The sequence below is a fragment of the Oncorhynchus tshawytscha genome, linkage group LG20 (assembly GCF_018296145.1).
Source record: "Oncorhynchus tshawytscha isolate Ot180627B linkage group LG20, Otsh_v2.0, whole genome shotgun sequence".
Classification (NCBI taxonomy): Eukaryota; Metazoa; Chordata; class Actinopteri; order Salmoniformes; family Salmonidae; genus Oncorhynchus; species Oncorhynchus tshawytscha.
Genome location: NC_056448.1, coordinates 22,351,864 through 22,373,544, shown reverse-complemented (window position 1 = coordinate 22,373,544; position 21,681 = coordinate 22,351,864). Strand labels below are relative to the sequence as shown.

Below are 21,681 nucleotides of genomic sequence, written 5' to 3'. Positions count from 1 at the left end.
AATTTACCTTCATTTTAGCTCGGAGGTTCCGAGTTTCCAACTTGATTTCAACGTGGCATTAGAACGTTTTATAAAATAAATGGCTTACTGTAAACCCCACAGTAAACGTGTAGGCTAATCTTGGTTTCTAGTCTATGCCTAGCACTTTTGGCCATTTTACTTAGGCCTAAATAAACATAATATCAAATGTATTTAAAGTGCAATTTCAGAGATACATTTCCATTGACGGAAATAAATTCACAAAAAGGGAAAGGTGGATAAAAACTGTTGCATTAAAAATGGAATCGTTTTTATTTTGAAGGAGGAAACAGACAACCACCTGTCTGGTGGACTAAATAAGGGGTTCTCCTCAGGGACTCCCAGACATTTGAACTATTCCACAACTAGCACACCAGTTTTAAATTGTCAACAAAACATCAAACCCTTGACTATGTGAACCAGGTGAGTTAGTTCAGGGCTACAATACAATTGCGAAATGTCTAGGTTTGAGAACCACTGGACTAAATAAGGCAGAAGACTAGAATCAGAGTGTAGAAATCTACTCTGAATCGAATAGCTAGGCCTACTCTAAATCTACTCGGAATCGGACAGGGATTACAATCACATAAAACAGGGCATAAAACAAGGGTTCTTTCCATCCATGGACTACTCCTGCCTGGCACCCGGCAATCCTACCGTTTCTGTTTTCGCGCTAAAATGACAGCTCACTGTCGGAATACACAGGAACAAGCAATAGAAACGTGATGGCGTCAGGAGAGAAATGGGTGGTGCTCAAAATAAACCCCCGTCTTTGATTGGAGAATCGGATAGGACAATAGATTAAGAACACAAAATATGTAACGCTTTTTTGGATTGGATTGAAGCTTTTCAAAGCTGTATTCTCAGTGGTTGAAAAATGTTTAGCTTCTTCGAACCCTCCCCCAAATCTTGCCTGGCTTTCTTCTACGCCAGTGGTGTGTCACGGAGGTTTGTTAGCCGGTGGGGAGGACCAAATTCGGACATCGATTGACCCTATTTAACCAAACTGGCAGTAAGTCGGGTCTGGGGGGTCGCCCTGACGACTTTTACACGAGTAGATCGCCTCACCTGTTCTTACATTTCGCCCCTTGATCGACCGCTCTTCCAATGTCGGATTTCAAGCTCGGGATTGTTCGACTTGGCCGTGTGGCCGGGAAGGTGAGCTGGATCCGGGGGCTGCCATGTGTGCGACAAGAAGGGAGGGGATCACAAAAGTGCTTACAAAATGGCTCGTTGAGATAGGCGATGGCTTGCATCGAATATGTTTTAATATGGAAAACAGACAGACATAAGTCGTGGATCTTTTTAGAATTCTAGGTGGTCTAATATAAATCGCTGGATTCGTCTTCTCTCGAAGCCGCCCAGAACAACCTATTAATTAGCCAGCCATGCTGAAGCTAGCCACATTTAACCGACGTTCGTAGCTAACTAGCTAATTTATGGACGCAACGATGGTATGGGTCAATGTTAAAAAAGTAAAACATATCCTGGCCTCCAAATGCACACTTCACAAACGGTCAAGAAAATTGTAATGTAGCTAACTGGCGACACTGGCTAGCGAAGTAGTAGGAAGCCATTGCCACGCTCTACCAGGAACACCGGCATGACAGCTCTCAAGTAACGTTTGTTACCTTTTGTGTTTTAGCTAACTACGGTATTATTATTGTTTAAACAGTCTTATTGTTTTGTCTTTACATTTGAAGGCTGTCAAACTTCGTCTATGTTCCATTATTATTGACATGTAACTGACGTTACTCCTAGCTAGTGTTTTGTGTAGGCTAGCTACGTCAAACAGTTTTTACCAGACGAATTTGAACAGTGACTTTAATATTTGTGTCCTCTTGTTTTTAGCTAGGACAGTTGGTAAACATTGAAATGTCACTTGTAGAAATGAGAACCACTTGGACATATCACGTGTAATGGAGTGACCCCCTGGAACATTAATCCATCTAGAGACCATATATAATAGTCCATCAACACTTGTGCTTTTGCGTGCCAGTCAGTGTGATCGATTGCTATGTTTCCTCAAAATGCTTCTGTGTTTAAATGATTGCTAACATACTTAAAGCAAATGTAACTTGACTCGGTCTTGATTATACCATCACATGTGTTAGGTCATCTCGCACACCTCATTGTTGTAATCTTGCCCCATTGTTTTTAATCCCACACAATAATAGTGTAAACCCACATTACATGTGGCAATAACTGTCCATTATTTTGCAGACAAAGTACACACTGATTGATGAACAGGACATACCATTGGTGGAGAACTATGCTTTTGAGGTAAGAGGGTGAGGATTTATGTGGAGGTTTTGTGCGAGGGTTGTTATAGTCAGACCATTCCCACGCTATCCTGGCCCTGGTTAAAAACAACTGGACTTGTCTTGACTATGAGGCCTGGGATAAATAAATCAATGTTACACCATATTTTTCAGGCACGCATGGAGGTAGATGCAGATGGCAATGGGGCAAAGATCTTTGCTTATGCCTTTGACATTGGCAAAGGGCGCTGGGCTGGCAGGCCACTGCACGAGCTGCTCTGGTGAGTTGGTGTCCCATCCCCAAAATCTGCAACTAAATACATCCTCATAGTCTGTCGGTTAGGGCAGCTTTTTGCCTTTATCTAACAAACTGCATGCTTCATATTCAGTGTGTGATGCTGGCAGACCGGTTGAGTCATAAGACGATTTGAATGTTTATCCAGGGAGAAACACAGAGGAGGCATCGCTCCCAGCTTCCAAGTAGTCCACATAAACTCTGTTACAGTGGATAACCGTCTGGACAACCTGCGACTGGTCCCCCTGGGCTGGAGCCCTAAATCAGAGGAGATCTCCAGCAAGCAAAGGTATTACAGCTGTGCACTTCTCCACTACAATTACTAGCGCTACATTCTGGTCTCCTAGCATTCATCACTTCTCCACTACAATTACTAAAGCTACATTCTGCTCTCCTGGCATTAATCACTTCTTTACTGAGGAAAAGACAACATAATATTGAGAAAATACAATGTTATTCAGACTTGGCCTGGTATTACTTGTCCATTTAAATGTTTCACTTGTCAGAACATAACTTTGAACGGGTCTTTTTTTTCTATCCCTGTAGAGAGCAGTCTTTGTACTGGCTGGCCATTCAGCAGGTACCAGCTGACCCCGTAGAGGAGCAGTACCTGGAGCTCAGTCGTACCCGCTACTACAATGCTAATGGAGAGCTGGTGGAGGAGGAGGAGTGCTCCTGTACTTACTACGAGTGTCACTACCCACCCTGCTCGCTCATCGAGAGGAGAGTATGTACTGCTACCCATATTCTACTTTCTTCTGTTATTTTCACTCTATATTCTCACTCTTGGGAAGGGCGTGCTGAAGTACATGACTTTGAGGATATTTGTGATCAGAGGCTGACATAGATTATTGTTGCTATTTTGAGGTGTTTAATATAAGTCTCAGTACAGTGTCTTTCCACCAGTTTGACTTTGTATTCCATCTGCCCACAGCTTAGAGAGTTCAACATCTGTGGCCGCTGTCAGGTGGCTCGCTACTGTGGCTCCCAATGCCAGCAGAGGGACTGGCCCGCCCACAAGAAGCAGTGTCGTGAGCGCAAGAGGGTCCTAGCCCTAGAGTCTGAACCTGAGCGATGATCTCTGAATCAATCACCGGAATGGGGGTGGAAATGAAGTGCAGGGGGGGATCTGCTGACAGAGATGAATGACAGAGGACAATGTTGGTTGAAAGGGTGGGAAGATTTTAAAAAATATATTTAAAAAAAACCTACAACCAGTTCACAGAACTACAAATCTCCATAACTTGCTTTTTTTGGAGAGGGAGGTCCTCCTGGAGCTCTACCTGCTGCTATGAATTTGTATGTTTGGGTAAGAAGAGGTCACATGGATGAAACTGGCTGTGCTTCTTTTGGACTACAATTGATTACAGTTGTCATCAGCTTTCTCCTTACTCCCACCCACCAACCAGTAATGCCGTGTGTACAGGGATATAGGGATGACAGTGCCTGCTGTTCACCTGGTACAATGGACATGGACCTTTTCACTGTACTACTACTCCCTCTTGGACCTTTGGTGCACATACTCAAGACACCTTCCTGTCATGCTCCAAGACCAACATAAAACGGATAGATTTTCCATGCTGTTTCACGCTAGCAGTATTGTGTGTGCTGCCATTATGGACTGAAGGATATAGATGAAGTGTTGAACATTGGGGGGGGGTTATTTTGTTCTGTGTCTTATTATTATTTTTTTGATGGTGGGAAGGGGTTATTGATTTTTGGACTTGATCACATTGTTACTTTCCTGTGTTGAACATCCCTGAATGAATCTCTCTCGATGCGATCTGTTCGGTTTCCCTTCCAGACGCTCACACCCAGTCCCTGTCGCTAATGTTTGAGGGATGTCCTGGGAACAACTTAAACCCAGGTTGGCCATTGGACAGGCTACGTTGGGATTGTATGAAATGGCCCGACTATGTTTTGTTTTCTACACATCAGTCATTAAAGAGATCTGTTCTATGTCCAAGTGATCGTAGTTGAAATAATACATTTTCCAGATCACCACCTCAGTGTACTATTCATGCATACCTGCTCACAGTTTGTCTTCCTGTAACCTCGCTCCCATGCTATTCCACACAGTGAATATAAGCCTGGTACATCAATGATTCAACGTTGGCTTTTAGTGGTAGTGACCATAGCATTTTATGGGGGAATTTACTGAGTAAAGTATTTGTAGCTTAATTTTAGCTAGTCGCGTGACTCTGCTTGAGGTGTGCTGGCATACAGGGTAGAATTAGGGGAAGGTGTTGTGGGAGATGATTGGTAAATTAACCCAATGCGTATGCGCTGGGAGTTTCTCTTGGTTTTTCTGTGTTGGCTGGAGAAGTTTGAACCGTTGGTCTACCAGGCTCTTCGCGCATTTGGGCAGAAGTGTCTGGGAATGAGATTTAGGTGCTTTCAAGACAACTGGGAATTCAGAAATAACCCAGGTCAAATCATGACGTTGGGGATCTTTAGGTCGGAAAGTCTGAGCTCAAGAAAGATGCCAGCTTACGACTTGGAATTCTGAGTTCAATGACCATTAAATATGACTTTCCCAGTCGGAGCTATTTTTTTTTTCCTGACTTCACAGTTGTCTTGAATGCACTGAAGTCGGAAGTCGGAGATTTCCCAGTTGTTTTGAATATGGCATTAGTCTTCCTGTTTTCTTTTAGTTGATGAATCTTGACTAACATTCACAGATCTAGCATGTAACAAGCAGACAGATGTAATACATGCAACACATTGATAGTTATGTATGTAGACCGGTTCATAACACTGCACTGAGTTGTTTTAACATACCCCACTGTTATCTTTCTTTTAGAGGAAGGGAGAGTTTGGACTATTGGGTGTCTTTAAAAAAAATGTTTAAATGGTAAAGGAAAAAGCATGAATCAGAATAAAGACTAAAGTTGGGGATAACTGTAAAATGAAATAAAATGTTTCACATTGATGTATGACCCTTGTGGGAATTTAAGGGACCCTCTTGGTATGTCGCCACTAAAATGTCTGTTTTTCACATACCTATGATTTATGATGTTGGTTCATTTAGATACAGAGCATTCGGAAAGTATTCAGACCCCTTGACTTTTTCCACATTTTGTTACGCTACAGCCTTATTTTAAAATGTATTAAATATTTTTGCTCCTCATCAATCTACACACAACACCCCATAATGACAAAATGAAAACAGGTTTTTGGAAATGTTTGCAAATGTATTAAAATAAAAACAGAAATACCTTATTTACATAAGTATTCAGACCCTTTGCTATGAGACTTGAAATTGAGCTCAGGTGCACCCTGTTTCCATTGATCATCATTGAGATGTTTCTACAACTTGATTGGAGTCCACCTGTGGTAAATTCAATTGATTGGATGTGATTTGGAAAGGAACACAACTGTCTATGTGCATGTCAGAGCAAAAACCAAGCTATGGGGTCAAAGGAATTGTCCATAGAGATATAATTGTGTTGAGGCACAGATCTGGGGAAGGCTATCAAAAAATGTCTGCTACATTGAAGGTCCCCAAGAACACAGTGGCCTCCATCATTCTTAAATGGAAGAAGTTTGGCACCACCAAGACTTCCTAGAGCTGGCCGCCCTGCCAAACTGAGCAATCGGGGGAGAAGAGCCTTGGTCATGGAGGTGGCCAAGAACACGATGGTCACTGACGGCTCCAGAGTTCCTCTGTTGAGATGGGAGAACCTTCCAGAAGGACAACCATCTATGCAGCACTCCACCAATAAGGCCTTTATGGTAGAGTGGCCAGATTGAAGCCAATCCTCAGTAAAAGGCACATGACCGCCTGCTTGGTGTTTGCCAAAAGGCACCTAAAGGACTCAGACCATGAGAAACATAATTCTCTGGTTTGATGAAACTAAGATTGAACACTTTGGCCTGAATGCCAAGTGCTACATCTGGAGGAAACCTGGCACCACCCCTATGGTGAAGCATGGTGGTGCAACAGTTTTTCAGCAGCAGGGACTGGGAGATTAGTCAGGATCGCAGGAATGATCAATCAAGCAAAGTACAGAGAGATCCTTGATGAAAACCTGCTAAAGAGTGTGCAGGACCTCAGACTTGGGCGACGGTCCCTAAGCACACAGCCAAGGCAAAGCAGGAGTAACTTCAGGACAAGTCTGAATGTCCTTGAGAGGCCCGGACTTGAACCTGACGAACATCTCTGGAGAGACCTGAAAATAGCAGTGCAGCGACGCTCCCCATACAACCTGACGGATGATATTTAATCAATTTTAGAATAAGGCTGTTATGCATCAAAATGTGGGAAGAATCAAGGGGACTCAATACTTTCCGAATGCACTGTATATTAACGAAACGGTCAATCTTTCATTTAGCATACTATAATAGTTTTACAAAGGGGCAATTTGAAGGGGTTGCATATCAGGGTTAGGCTCAGAAAATGATAGCAGGGAATTTATTGTGGAGCTTGTAAAATCAGATCGTTACCTCTTAAAAATGTAGGCTATTTCCTAAATCTATTTGCAGGTGTGAATAAACTAGAGTAAAGAGGGGACAGTAGGCAAATGTACAAATAAAGGAGCCTGGACAGTTTAATGTGTGTCTAAGTAAAATGGAATGAATAACCTTTACTCAACGTCAACATGGTGATCAGTGGGCTGGTCTGGTACTGTGCAGCTCTCTAGGACAGGAGATAGGAGCATAAGGAGCCTGTGATGTTTATCCTCTCCCTCTCCTTCACATTCCCCAAGCGAACCCAACCCAGGCAGAGGAGTGAGAAACCCTCACTATTGAATTAGGGCCTATGTGAAAAAGCGGTTAAAGGATAAACATTTTTTTCTGGAAAAACACTACGACTGCTACTAGAAAATGTCACAAGTCTATCTTCATTGCGGTACAATTTGCCCAGAGGCTCGAATGGTGTTATCGTAGCACTAACGGACAGATTGCAATGCTATCAACAAAACAATATTTCTTTGCACACCTGAGCAGAGTGGATATTTAACTGGACTTAACGGACAGCCTTTATGGATTTCAAAGCCACAACTCTCACTCAGCACTGACCCAGTGAGTATTTTAAGGGTTATGTTAATATAATGAAATGGGTATTATTGTAAGACAGACTGCATCTTGTTGGAACGCTACACAGGCAATCATATCCAAATCATTAAACTTAGACTCCCTTTTTATAGGGCTCCCGAGTGGCGCAGCGGTCTAAGGCACTGCATCTCACTGCAAGCGGGTCACTACAGTGCCTGGTTTGAATCCAGGCTGTATCACATACAGCTGTGATTGGGAGTCCTATAGGGCGGCGCACAATTGGCCCAGCGTTGTCTGGGGTAGGCCGTCATTGTAAATAAGAATTTGTTCTTAACCGACTTGCCTTTTTAAATAAAGGTTACATTAACCACAAAAGGCACTAAAGTCCTGAAATAATACAATACATGACAACTGATGGCCTGTCCTGACCCATGTCACACCAATAAGTGATATGGAGGCTGGAAGCTGGCTTCACTTGACTACGCCTGAGTATAAGGTGACTACTGAAAATAATGTTTACTGCTACTGTTTGTAATTTGTATAATCATGGTTCTGAGATGCACATACATAATCTCTAAAGCATATTAATGTCAGGCTTTACAATGTGACAGCTCCTGACCGGTGGTTAATGTTTTTTCCCCTGCTCATTCAGGCTTTGCAGTACTGCAGCCTATCTTCTTGGAGTCCTGGTGGAAAGAGGTTGTGCAGCATCTGCAGGCCATGGCTCCAAAGTGCAGCAACGGGCTTGTAGGGACTCTAGGGCAACTCCTAACCAGACCTGATCCAGACATTGTGATGAATGCTGCTGGTGCCTTAGCCTCTTTGGTGTGTGGGTGTGGCAGCCTTACCAGTAACCCTCTGTCTTGAATCATCCCTCTCTCTCAGGTTGAGAGCTCGGCTGGGCGTGGGTGGCTACAGAGAGATCAGGCTGTGTTTGGGCAGGTCTTGACCAGCCTGTTGACCCTGTTGACCCTGCTTAAGTCCCCAGCACCTTAAGCCACCTGGCACAAAGCCACATCGGACAGAGGCAAGGACACAGGGGGATAAGGTCTTGTGTGGCAAAACACAGCGCTGCCATGATACTGCGCTGTTGATCCCAGAATGCCATGCCAGTAGGAATTGTGTTATTGCTTCCCTACCTCAGATTGTTTCATCAAATATTGACACTGACAGGTTATCTTGATTTTGAATCCACACCAAGCTCTGTTATTCAAAGGGGTATTGTTTTGTTAATCTCTCCAGGTTCACCGTCTACAAGCCCTGATGAGTGAGGTGGCTGAGCCAGAGGCGGGACAGACGGCCTGTTTTGCATTGAGTTGCCTAGTAACAGAAGATGGACACGATCTGGTGCTGGGTAGCCCCTCCTTCCCCAGTCTGCTTGATTCCCTTCTTTACCGCTTACAAACAGAAGACCAGGACAGTTCCTGGTTCGCTGCCATGTATGTCCATCACTCCGTCTGACACCCTAGGGCCTGGCTCATTCTGTCATCAAGAAGCATTAATCTCGCTGTTACTGTACCATTAGAGAACATGGAAAATATTTCACAATCTATCATAGTGTAGCCAGATAGATACCTGACTAAAGCACAGCCCCTCATCCTTTCCATCCTCTCTCGCTCTCACAGGGCAGTGAAAGTACTGTCACGAACAGCTGGAATTGTTACACGTGAGAGCACAGGTTTCTCGAGTAGCGACTGAAAATTGGCTCATTACAGTACTCTCTGGAACATCTCTGTTGAACCAGATTATTCCAACAAACCTCGAATGCCATATATGCTTGGTTGGTCAGTTATTAAAAAACTTGAAAAATAGGCTAATATCAATAGGATGTCTATTACTGTATTGATCATATAAGGTTGATTATACAGTGCCTTGCGAAAGTATTCGGCCCCCTTGAACTTTGCGATCTTTTGCCACATTTCAGGCTTCAAACATAAAGATATAAAACTGTATTTTTTGTGAAGAATCAACAACAAGTGGGACACAATCATGAAGTGGAACGACATTTATTGGATATTTCAAACTTTTTTAACAAATCAAAAACTGAAAAATTGGGCGTGCAAAATTATTCAGCCCCTTTACTTTCAGTGCAGCAAACTCTCTCCAGAAGTTCAGTGAGGATCTCTGAATGATCCAATGTTGACCTAAATGACTAATGATGATAAATACAATCCACCTGTGTGTAATCAAGTCTCCGTATAAATGCACCTGCACTGTGATAGTCTCAGAGGTCCGTTAAAAGCGCAGAGAGCATCATGAAGAATAAGGAACACACCAGGCAGGTCCGAGATACTGTTGTGAAGAAGTTTAAAGCCGGATTTGGATACAAAAAGATTTCCCAAGCTTTAAACATCCCAAGGAGCACTGTGCAAGCGATAATATTGAAATGGAAGGAGTATCAGACCACTGCAAATCTACTAAGACCTGGCCGTCCCTCTAAACTTTCAGCTCATACAAGGAGAAGACTGATCAGAGATGCAGCCAAGAGGCCCATGATCACTCTGGATGAACTGCAGAGATCTACAGCTGAGGTGGGAGACTCTGTCCATAGGACAACAATCAGTCGTATATTGCACAAATCTGGCCTTTATGGAAGAGTGGCAAGAAGAAAGCCATTTCTTAAAGATATCCATAAAAAGTGTTGTTTAAAGTTTGCCACAAGCCACCTGGGAGACACACCAAACATGTGGAAGAAGGTGCTCTGGTCAGATGAAACCAAAATTGAACTTTTTGGCAACAATGCAAAACGTTATGTTTGGCGTAAAAGCAACACAGCTCATCACCCTGAACACAACATCCCCACTGTCAAACATGGTGGTGGCAGCATCATGGTTTGGGCCTGCTTTTCTTCAGCAGGGACAGGGAAGATGGTTAAAATTGATGGGAAGATGGATGGAGCCAAATACAGGACCATTCTGGAAGAAAACCTGATGGAGTCTGCAAAAGACCTGAGACTGAGACGGAGATTTGTCTTCCAACAAGACAATGATCCAAAACATAAAGCAAAATCTACAATGGAATGGTTCAAAAATAAACATATCCAGGTGTTAGAATGGCCAAGTCAAAGTCCAGACCTGAATCCAATCGAGAATCTGTGGAAAGAACTGAAAACTGCTGTTCACAAATGCTCTCCATCCAACCTCACTGAGCTCGAGCTGTTTTTCAAGGAGGAATGGGAAAAAATGTCAGTCTCTTGATGTGCAAAACTGATAGAGACATACCCCAAGCGACTTACAGCTGTAATCGCAGCAAAAGGTGGCGCTACAAAGTATTAACTTAAGGGGGCTGAATAATTTTGCACGCCAAATCTTTCAGTTTTTGATTTGTTAAAAAAGTTTGAAATATCCAATAAATGTCGTTCCACTTCATGATTGTGTCCCACTTGTTGTTGATTCTTCACAAAAAAATACAGTTTTATTTCTTTATGTTTGAAGCCTGAAATGTGGCAAAAGGTCGCAAAGTTCAAGGGGCCGAATACTTTCGCAAGGCACTGTATATCAATATCCATTAGTTATCAATTACTGGTGGTATAATTACATTAAAATGACAATGGCATACTCTTTTCAATAGGGATAAACAACACCTCAACCAATGAAATTTACATTTTGTTGTTACTTGCATTTATTTCTCATTCAGGGGAGGCTGCTGAGGGGAGGACGGCTCATAATGGCTGGAACGGAGCGAATGGCATCAAACACATGGAAACAATGTTTGATGTATTTCATACCATTCTGCTCCATCCATTACCACGAGCCCATCCTCCCCAATTAAGGTACTACCAACCTCCTGTGGTCTCAATCCCATTCTGACTCCCCTCCAGTCTCTCTCCAGCTCTCTCTCCATTGGCCAGGAGCTCAGGGAGGAAGTGAACTCATGTCTTAGGAACCTGTAGCTGTTTTCCAAGCCATTGCCCCTGACAACCAGACTCCTCCTATTGGGGGCCTGCACTGTGTCCTAGGAGAAGTGTATCCTTGAGAATGGGCTAGAGATCACATACAGGTCAGCTGACTGCCAAATAAAAATGAGTTTTATTATAGGGACCTTTTCACCAAATAGACCCACTCCAAGGCTCAATATTGTTAGCAGAAACATAAATTAAAAAATAAAAATTGTTACATGGACAAGCAACATTGTGTCATTCAATGTAGAATTGGAAATAGTCAACCAATATCAAAAGGTATCATTGTGTAAGCAGTTGCCTGATACTCTTTTTTGGTCCTCAGCCTTCTGGACAGAGACTGTTCTCTATCTTGGAACCCTAAGTCTTGTGACCTTGTCTGTCTTTATCCTCAAACATGGACATTGAACTCTCACTCAGACTACTCCACTCTACCTCTGAATCATGCCATAGAATCCGAGGATGGAGGGACAAGGCCTGGTCCTCCACAGGAGCTTCTTAAACTTCTAAACATGGTTTAGACCCTTTCTTCTCAATTAAGGTTGCTGCCCCTATCATTGCCAAGCCTATCTCCAAACTTTTTAACCTGTCTCTCCACTCTGGGGAGGTTCCCATTGCTTGGAAGGCAGCCATGGATCATTCTTTATTGAAAGGGGGAGCTCAAGCTGATCCTAACTGTTATAGGCCTATTTCTATTTTGCCCTTTTTATCAAAAGTATTGAAAAAACTTGAATAATCAACTGACTGGCTTTTATTTATTTATTTATTTTGACCCCTTTTTCTCCCCAATTTCGTTGTATCCAATTGGTAGTAGTTACAGTCTTGTCTCATCGCTGCAACTCCCGTACGGACTCGGGTGAGGCGACGGTTGAGAGCCATGCATCCTCCGAAACACAACCCAACCAAGCCGCACTGCTTCTTGACACAATGCACATCCAACCCGGAAGCCAGCTGCACCAATGCGCAATGAGACAAGGATATCCCTGCCCGGCCAAACCCTCCCTAACCCGGACGACGCTGGGCCAATTGTGCGCCGCCCCATGAGCCTCCTGGTCGTGTCCGGCTTCGACAGAGCCTGGGTGCAAATCCAGAATCTCTGGTGGCACAGCTAGCACTGTGATGCAGTGCCTTAGACCACTGCGCCACCCGGGAGGCTTGACTGGCTTTCTTGATGTCTAAAGTATTCTCTTGGGTATGCAATCTGGTTTCCGCTCAGGTTATGGACTGTGACACTGTAACCTTAAAGGTCCTCAATTATGTTACCATTGCCCTTGATATTAAGGGATGTTGTGCTGCTATTTTTATTGACTTGGCCAAAGCTTTTGATATGATAGACCATTCAATTCTTGTGGGCCAGCTAATGAGTATTGGTGTCTCTGAGGGCTCTTTAGCCTGGTTGGCTAACTACCTCTCTCAAAGAGTTCAGTGTATAAAGTCAGAACATCTGCTGTCTCAGCCACTGCCTGTCACCAAGGGAATACCCCAAGGCTCGATCCTAGGCCCCACGCTCTTCTCAATTTACATTAACAACATAGCTCAGGCAGTAGGAAGCTCTCTCCTCCATGTATATGCAGTTGATAGTCTTATACTCAGCTGGCCCCTCCCTGGATTTTGTGTTAAACGCTGTTAAAAGCTTTCTTAGTGTCCAACAAGCTTTTTCTGCCTTTCACCTTGTTCTGAACACCTCCAAAACAAAGGTCATATGGTTTGGTAAGAAGAATCTCCCCACAGGTGTGATTACTACCTCCTGAGGGTTTAGAGATTGAGCTAGTCACCTCATACAAGTACTCAGAAGTATGGTCAGATGGTAACACTGTCCTTCTCTCAGCACAGGCTAAAGTTCAATCTAGACTTGGTTTCCTCTATCGTAATCGCTCCTCTTTCACCACAGCTGCCAAACTAACCCTGATTAAGATGACCATCCTACCCATGCTAGATTACGGATACGTAATTTATAGATCAGCAGGTAAGGGTGCTCTCGAGCGGCTAGCTGTTCATTACCATTCGGCCATCAGATTTGCCACCAATGCCCCTTATAGGACACATCACTGCACTCTATACTCCTCTGTAAACTGGTCATCTTTGTAGACCCACTGGTTGCTGCTTATTTATAAACTCTCTTAGGCCTCACTCCCCCCTATCTGAGATATCTACTGCAGCCCTCCACATACAACACCCGTTCTGCCAGTCACATTCTGTTAAAGATCCCCAAAGCACACACATCCCTGGGTCGCTCGTCTTTTCAGTTAGCTGCAGCTAGCGACTGGAATGGGATGCAACAATCACTTAAACTGGACAGTTTTATCTCAATTTCTTCATTCAAAGACTCAATCATGGACACTCTTACTGACAGTTGTGGCTGCTTTGCGTGATGTATTATTGTCTCTACCTTCTTGCCCTTTGTGCGGTTGTCTGTGCCCAATAATGTTTGTACCATGTTTTGTGCTGCTACCATGTTGTGCTGCTGCTATGCTGATTTGTCATGTGTTGCTGCCTTGCTATGTTGTTGTCTTAGGTTTCTCTTTATGTAGTGTTGTAGTGTCTCTCTTGTCGTGATGTGTGTTTTGTCCTATTATTTTATTTTTAATCCCAGCCCCCGTCCCCGCAGGAGGCCTTTTGCCTTTTGGTAGACCATCATTGTAAATAAGAATTTATTCTTAACTGACTTGCCTAAATAAAAGCTGACTATGACTAGTAGAGTAAAGCATTGGATCACACTGAAAAATATGACATGTTCAGAGAAGAAAATAATCAAGACTATGACAAGCATGTTCTATTGTAGTTTTGATTATGGGTCTTTTCATTTTTTTTTGTATGCTAAATCTTAAACTTTTGCATAATATATAAATTACAAATCTTTACACAGCTGAAAACAAACTATACCAATACGATTTATCTACCCATAAAAGTGAATACAGTAATGCACACTTTATGCCTCATTAGTTAAGAGCTGCACTGACGCCCCCACACCACGAGGCGTCGTGAGTCATTTAGTATCACAGAAACCTTCATAAAATGATACCCTTCGGGATTTGTTTTACTCTATGCGGAAGTTGCAAGTTTCATAACAGTTATGTACACATTGGCTTGTATATGTTGGATATTGTAGTGGTATAATAAATACGTCAACTTAATTAAAGTGTTTATTTACGAAATGGTCAACCTTGGACTCACAAAAGTGGACGATGCGCTTGCAGCAAAACATCCGGTTGGTCCTTTCTCTTTTTACTGCTTCAACCTTTTACGCAAGACACTGCTGAATGGTTGCTGTAGCTCAGCTGTAGATTACACGTGCTTTGTGTTTTGACGTTTTAAACACGATTATATACATTTGCTAGGTTTTACAGCCTTCCTTGCAAGTTGTGTTCTCAGATTTCTTACCAGAGCTACCTAACCTGGGACACATATTGAACATAAAATAATCTCTCATCATGATTGCATTTTGTATTCAACCCATTTGCGATCTTTCTTCTCTCTCAGGGTTTACAGCAGTATGCTGCCTGTCAGTCTCAAGCCTTCATGAAAGGGACAGCGACCTTTATATTGGGTGAGTGACACTCTCCCAATGCTTTGTTTTCACTTCATATAATAGCAATTTATTTATGCATGAATGCATCGTGGAGCCTCTTTCATGTACCCTAACATTTCCTGTACTCTATTGTAGGGACAAGTGGATTATTTCTCATACAAAAAGTTATTCAGAAGAGGCTTCCATATCCTTTGCAGTGGAACCTGCTGATTTCAACAGGTGAGAGTGTGCCTGTGTACTCATTACAGAATGTGATGTTTAGCTATAACTTGCAGTAATATAGAGTTTAGAATGATTGTCTAAACATCAATCATGTCTACCTCTTTGTCTCACCTTGTTCCTTTCATTGCCCTCTCTATTCCCCTTCAGCGGCTTCGTCAGTGGGCAGCTATGCAGTGACACGCTGGGAGACAATGAAGTGCACTGACCTATGGATGCTAATAGAGACAGGGAAAGTACCAGACCGAACACCACACCGTGAGTATAGCTGTGGTTCTACTCTATTCTATGCCATTCTATACTACGTGGACTAAATCTCAATGCCGGTTGTGAAGACGGACACAAAATAAGAGGGGTAGACATTAGGTCAGCGGTTTATTCAGCTTTCAGGTCTCTGACATCTCTATGTGTCTGTCTTTATTGCAGTAGCAGAGCCTGCCCCTGAGGAACCAGCTGGGCCTAAGAAGACCCCATATGGAGATGTGATGGAATGACCACAGGACATACTCATGTACAGGCAACCCCAGTCCTCTGCTTCACATCTCAACCACTCAACCCTATCAATAAACACATTTATTTAGGTATTATGGTTCAACTGCGTCACCATTGGACAATGTTCTGCCATGCTGGACTTAGTTTCACGTGGGTTCAGTGATTGAACCCTTTATATAGATCAGAAAACCTTGTAAGTTGATCATGGCATTTTGTCAGATTGGGCCACCCTGACTTGTGTCCAGATGAGTACTATATAGTGCATAGTTTATTTAATATATGGAAAAGGTAAGGTAAAAACATTATATGTTATAGAGTGGGCTTGAGGGTTGAATAAACAATGTCCGTTTGATCACATCCTGTAAATACTTCACCTGTTGAATTCGGCGCATGTGATAAATAAAATTTGATTTGATTTACTGGGTTTAATGCAATAGAAATCATGTTTATCATTAAGCTTTTATCTCCTCAAAGGTAAACCACTGTTGACACATGAGTAAGGGTCAGATTTCCAGACCAATAGGCTGTGAGATTTGGATTTGGAGCGCAGGGTTTTTTCTGGATCAAAAAGGGTGGTTGGTAGGGGGTGTGGCAAAGAGCGTGGCTACATTTTCTAACACATTTTAGAGGCTCCCATCTTGGAGATGAGTCTAAAGCTATTTATCTAGGGCTTCCTGAGTGGTGCAGCGGTCTAAGGCAGTGCATCGCAGTGCTTGAGGCATCACTACAGACCCGGGTTCAATCCCAGGCTGTGTCATTGGCCAAGCGTCGTCTGGGTTAGGGGAGGGTTTGGCCAGGGCGGGCTTTACTTGGCTCATCACTGTCTAGTGAGCCGGGCGCCTTTTGTAATGCAGCTAAGAGAAAATGTTGCATTTTAAAACTTCTTTGGGTTCGGTGTCTCTTCCACGGGACGGTTGAGCTAACGTAGGCTAAATCGATTAGCATGAGGTTGTAAGTAACAAGAACATTTCCCAGGACATAGACATATCTGATATGGGCAGAAAGCTTCAATTCTTGTTAATCTAACTACACTGTCCAATTTTCAGTAGCTATTATAGTGAAAGAATACCATCCTATTGTTTGAGGAGAGTGCACAATTTTGAACATGAAAAGTTATTAATAAACAAATTAGGCACATTTGGGCATCTTGATTTAAAATTTTGAACAGAAATTCAATGGTTCATTCAATGGTTAATCTAAAATGTTGCACATACACTGATTCCATCTAGTGGCCCAAATCTAAATTGCACCTGGGCAGGAATAATACATTATGGCCTTTCTCTTGCATTTCAAAGATGATGTATTATCTTTTACCAGATCTATAGTGTTATATTCTACTACATTCCTTTCACATTTCCATAAACTTCAAAGTGTTTCCTTTCAAATTGTACCAATAATATGCATATCCTTGCTTCAGGGCATGAGCTACATGCAGTTAGATTTGGATATGTAATTTTAGATGAAAATTGAAAAAAAGGGGCTAATCCTTAAGAGGTTTAATGCTCATTTCCCACGATTCTACATATTCTGCCATGGAGCTGAGGATTTTTTTGTAGTTTTAAAGGTAGTTTCTTTTGCTCAAACAATAAAAAAAATGAATACTGCTAAATTGTTTTGGGAATTTTCCTTTCTCCCTGCAGTCTAGTTTTTATTTTGGTGATTGTTAGTTCCCAGAGATTATATTATTAAAAAATATATGGGTCCATTATCTTTTCAACATACTTTATATCTGGTTTTAGTCGTTTAAGTTTACACTTTGTTTTTTTAAATTTTTTACACTGTTTGCACTTAGGTGACCCGAAAAAACGCTTAGGTGGGCCCGCCCAAGGATTACAATGGCAGAAAAATCCCTGGAGCAGGATACGAGGGCAAATGTTGCATTTTGACAGCGTTCCATAAATTTGTTTTCACTTTTTGGGGGGATTCAAATTTTAAGCTCATGATCCAGTATTATTTTTTTTATGCCTTGGTTGGCATGCTGTACGGCTGAAACAAACCAATAGTTTCCTAAAGTGCCACCAGTGGTTAGTATGGATCATTGAGGTTTTGTAGAATTCTTGCACATTTAACACAGTTTGGGAAAGGTTATACTAGCAGCATAACATACAGTACATACCGAATATCACTAGGTATAATGCTTTGTTTCTCTTTCATTCAGAATTGACTTTATTTAGCAACTCCTCAACTTTACTTTGAGTCAACAGAGGGTGTGAGCAGGATGCCTTACAAAACTGTTTGACAAATGGTCTTCTAGAATTGCATTGTAAGGACTGTACTGTCTGTATTCATCCACATGGTGAATGTGTCTCACACTTTATGTAGGCGAATACTACATCAATTTATTTAGGATATTTTATGATTATAGCTTTAAATACTTAGTGGATTTTTTTTATTAACACATTTGTGAGTAGTTTGCATGATTTGCCTAATTCTGTTCAATTTAAAGTCAATGGAATTTGCGTTGATGAGAGATGGCAAAGAAGTGATGACCGGAGGGGAGGGAAGTCCACACGAGGGTACGCTAATGTGAAGATGTCTGTAATGATACATGACATAATGTTCATTGAACTGAAGCAGTTTAAAATTATTAGGCTAAAACAGATTAGCACAATGTGTTGATTTCCTGTTAGTGATAAGCATTAGTGTTAACGACGTACAGACGACGTACAGGATTTATCTCTGAAACATCCATTAAACAGATCATGTTTGCCTTTGTCACTTACAGTATATATATATTAGTAAATGCTGTGAGTCTGGAGAGGGGGCTTTGGTCACCATTATTTAGACATGCCACCACTAGCTGGCTCACGTATATGTAAAGCCACTCATCTCTCGTGCGGATTTGCTCATTTGGTTGAAGAAGAGGCATGAGAGCGTGAAACTATGACCATTTGACACCTCAAGTCAGTGTATTCTACCTCATGTCCTGTCTCATTGCAGTAATGGCATATAGTCTTATGTGTGTCTTAATCTTCTCATGTCCCAAATGACCAGCTTAACTCATTCTATTGACTCTGAATGACTTTTCAGGACATTCAAGACAATGTGTACGTCCCACACAATGCATTAGCTGATAATCCAAAAACGATAACACCAAGCTTGATCCGGTGTAGTAGTGGCCACGACACCATTTTGCTCCTCTCTTTCTATAGGTATACACTTTTACAAGCACTTTACTACACCCGCAATAACATCTGCTAAACACGTGTATGTGACCAATAAAATTGTACTTGATTTGAAGATTGTCAAGGATCTCAGCCGCCCGAGCCACAGCCTGTTCACCTCGCTACCATCTACAAGGCGGAGACAGTACAGGTGAATCAAAGTTGGGACTGTGAGACAAACATTCTCTATCTCCAGGCCGTCAGACTGTTAAATAGTTTCACTACATGGCCTTCGCCCAGTACCCTGCCCTGAACTTTAGTCACTGTTACTAGCCTTCTCTAGAGCAGAGTTTGTAAGGATTCAAAATATACTGATGCTGGGTAAAACATGAAGATGTAGTATGGTTCAAGCTCCGTTTCTCAAGGCCATTAAAAATCATACTTGAAACTAGTGCTAACAGGCATATTGGAATTGGTCTGATATTTCTGTCTTCATACATACTAGAGGCACAGTGTGTCATTACTATGTAGTTTGGTATATACACTGATTAACAATGCTTCGAAGAACAAGAACACGTTCTTCATAAGCCGCCTGTCACATTATGAATTTGATAGATGACTTAGACTAGAGCAAGACATGCATTACAATCTATAAATACATACTGCATGTATTTATAGGAGTCTGAAGAATTTGGCTAAGATATCAGTCCTTTGCATCATTATTGTTATAAAAAACACAGGATCAGCTTCATGGGTGGTAAAAAATCAGTATGTGTGTAAATAGAACACAATGAGATTGTATTGTATCTTAAACCCTACTGTGGCACCATTTGCATAGCTGAACTAGTTTCCTTTTCAAATTTGTGCAAATGTGTTTTTCTCTCTTAATGGAGGCCTGTGAAACAATAGTCTTTTTACACATAACTATCTGGAGAAACTAGGTGACCAAAGTCCATTCCCTTAGGCACCCAGAGAAGTGCTTAAATAAACCCTCTTAATAAACCCAGAAACACCAGAAAAGCAGGAACAGAATGAAGGCTTGGAAATGGGGGATACCTAGTCAGTTGTACAACTGAATGCCTTTAACTGAAATGTGTCTTCCGAATTTAACACAACCCCTCTGAATCAGAGATGTGTGGGGGGCTGCCTTAATCGACATCCACATCTTAAACACCCAGGGAACAGTGGGTTAACTGCCTTGCTCAGGGGCAGGATGACATATTTTTACCTTGTCAGCTCAGGGATTTGATCCAGCAACCTTTCAGGTTACTGGCCCAACGCTCTAACCACTAGGCAATCCTTGTCATAGATGAGGATTGGATTGGTTTCATTATTTGGGAATAGACATTCACAGTCTAATCTGAAGGCTAAATGAGAGAAAGACTTGGCACTATCTGTTCCCTCCTTCAGCCTCCATCGCTTAAATGTACTTCCACTTCTTCTCTGTCTTCCATTATGACTCAACTTAGGATAAAAGTCTAAGATTTGAAGCACTTCCCAAAAATATTGCAGTGACCCAGCTCTCAAATGGTTTGCCACATGCACAGCGATATTGCTGAAGGGAGAGACAGAGATACAAAGCACAAGTTAAAAATATATATATAATGTGTGAGCGTGTGAGTTGGCCAGTGGGGTGAGGGTAAACCTATGGTTCTAATAAGTAAGATAAACAATAGCAGGGTCAGGGATAATTCCCTCAGTGCACTCATGGTTTAGCTTCCACTCATGAACTGTGGGCACTGTAGTGTGTGTGTGCTTGCGTGCGTGTGTGCGCAGGCTTATGTGTTTGTGTGACTGTGGCAGTGTATGTGCGTGACAGGAAGAGAGAGACAGGGTGAAAGGAAAAGGAGGGGAGGGAGGCTGGTAGAGAATTGAGGATTAAATTGACTCTGAACCTGCCGATCAGTAAAAGAACACCACTCACATTGGCAGTGCAGTCTATCTCTCTCTGTCACGTGCACACACACACATGAGCATGCACACGCACGCACACACACCATCTTTTTCTCTAGCTATGCTACCACATAGGAGCGTGCACAAGCTGACCCCGGTGGAGTAGCCAAAGAGGGTTTACTGTTAAGATAATTCCTTCCATTAATGACCAAAGCCACTGGGTGTAGGACTTTCTACTGTATGCAATTGTCAGATCCTTTACTATGACAATCAATTTGATCTCACCCTCAGGCATTCAGTGATTCTGTTCCCAAAATCAATATGTTATCAATAATGACTAGTACTGTGTTGGTTGGTTTACAGTGAGAGGAGAGAGTAGAAACAGGGATACATCATAAATGTAGCCTATATAAGTTGCAGCATTCCCCGTGACAGAGTGAAACTTAAATTACATCAAACTAAAAGTTGTCCTCAAGGGATGAGAGAAGAATTCAAGTCTGAGCAAGCGAGGCTTGAGGATGAAATGGAAGTGACTGCTCTTCTCTAATGATGTATCTACACAGAGGAAAGACAAGATAGCTGTGACTTGTGTTAGCTATAAGAACCTTTTTTCTGAAGATATATTACGATATGTTTGGTCATATAAAGCTTACAAAGCCCTATATGTTAAACAATGTGAAATATTAGTTGCTTAGTCAGTTAAAACACTTTCATTTATGGAATATAGTGGTGATACAATGCTCTAATGTACAATGTATCACTCATAGGCTACAATGTATCATACGCCTATTACTATGTATAACCATTATTGTAAACATCTTGGATAAAGACTGCCTATTTATTTATTTTTTTTTACAATTAGACCCGGATGTAGGGTAAACACACATATTTCCTCACTCATTAAGTGGGTAGGGTATGAATCCTTGGGCGAATAACGTCCGGCTCAATGAATAACAAAAGCACAACTCAAACCT

The 21,681-nt window shown here is 42.1% G+C and overlaps 2 protein-coding genes across 3 annotated transcripts; both read left to right on the top strand.

Moving 5' to 3' along the window:
* Positions 1-876: 876 nt before the first annotated feature.
* On the top strand, positions 877-3,699 carry zmynd19 (zinc finger, MYND-type containing 19). Of its 2 annotated transcripts, none has more exons than XM_024382317.2 (6): positions 877-1,030; positions 2,242-2,301; positions 2,454-2,560; positions 2,723-2,863; positions 3,121-3,301; positions 3,509-3,699. In XM_024382317.2, the coding sequence occupies exons 3-6, from the start codon at positions 2,460-2,462 to the stop codon at positions 3,650-3,652; spliced, it is 567 nt and encodes a 188-aa protein (XP_024238085.1). In that variant the 5' UTR covers positions 877-1,030; positions 2,242-2,301; positions 2,454-2,459; the 3' UTR covers positions 3,653-3,699. The 2 variants fall into 2 exon arrangements, with proteins under 2 accessions (XP_024238085.1, XP_024238084.1); XM_024382316.2 differs by having other exon boundaries at positions 877-1,176.
* A 10,800-nt stretch (positions 3,700-14,499) lies between these two features.
* Positions 14,500-16,134, top strand: tmem141 (transmembrane protein 141). Its single transcript, XM_024381336.2, has 5 exons — positions 14,500-14,678; positions 14,951-15,017; positions 15,135-15,218; positions 15,369-15,476; positions 15,645-16,134. The coding sequence occupies exons 1-5, from the start codon at positions 14,625-14,627 to the stop codon at positions 15,710-15,712; spliced, it is 381 nt and encodes a 126-aa protein (XP_024237104.1). The 5' UTR covers positions 14,500-14,624; the 3' UTR covers positions 15,713-16,134.
* Positions 16,135-21,681: the final 5,547 nt, after the last annotated feature.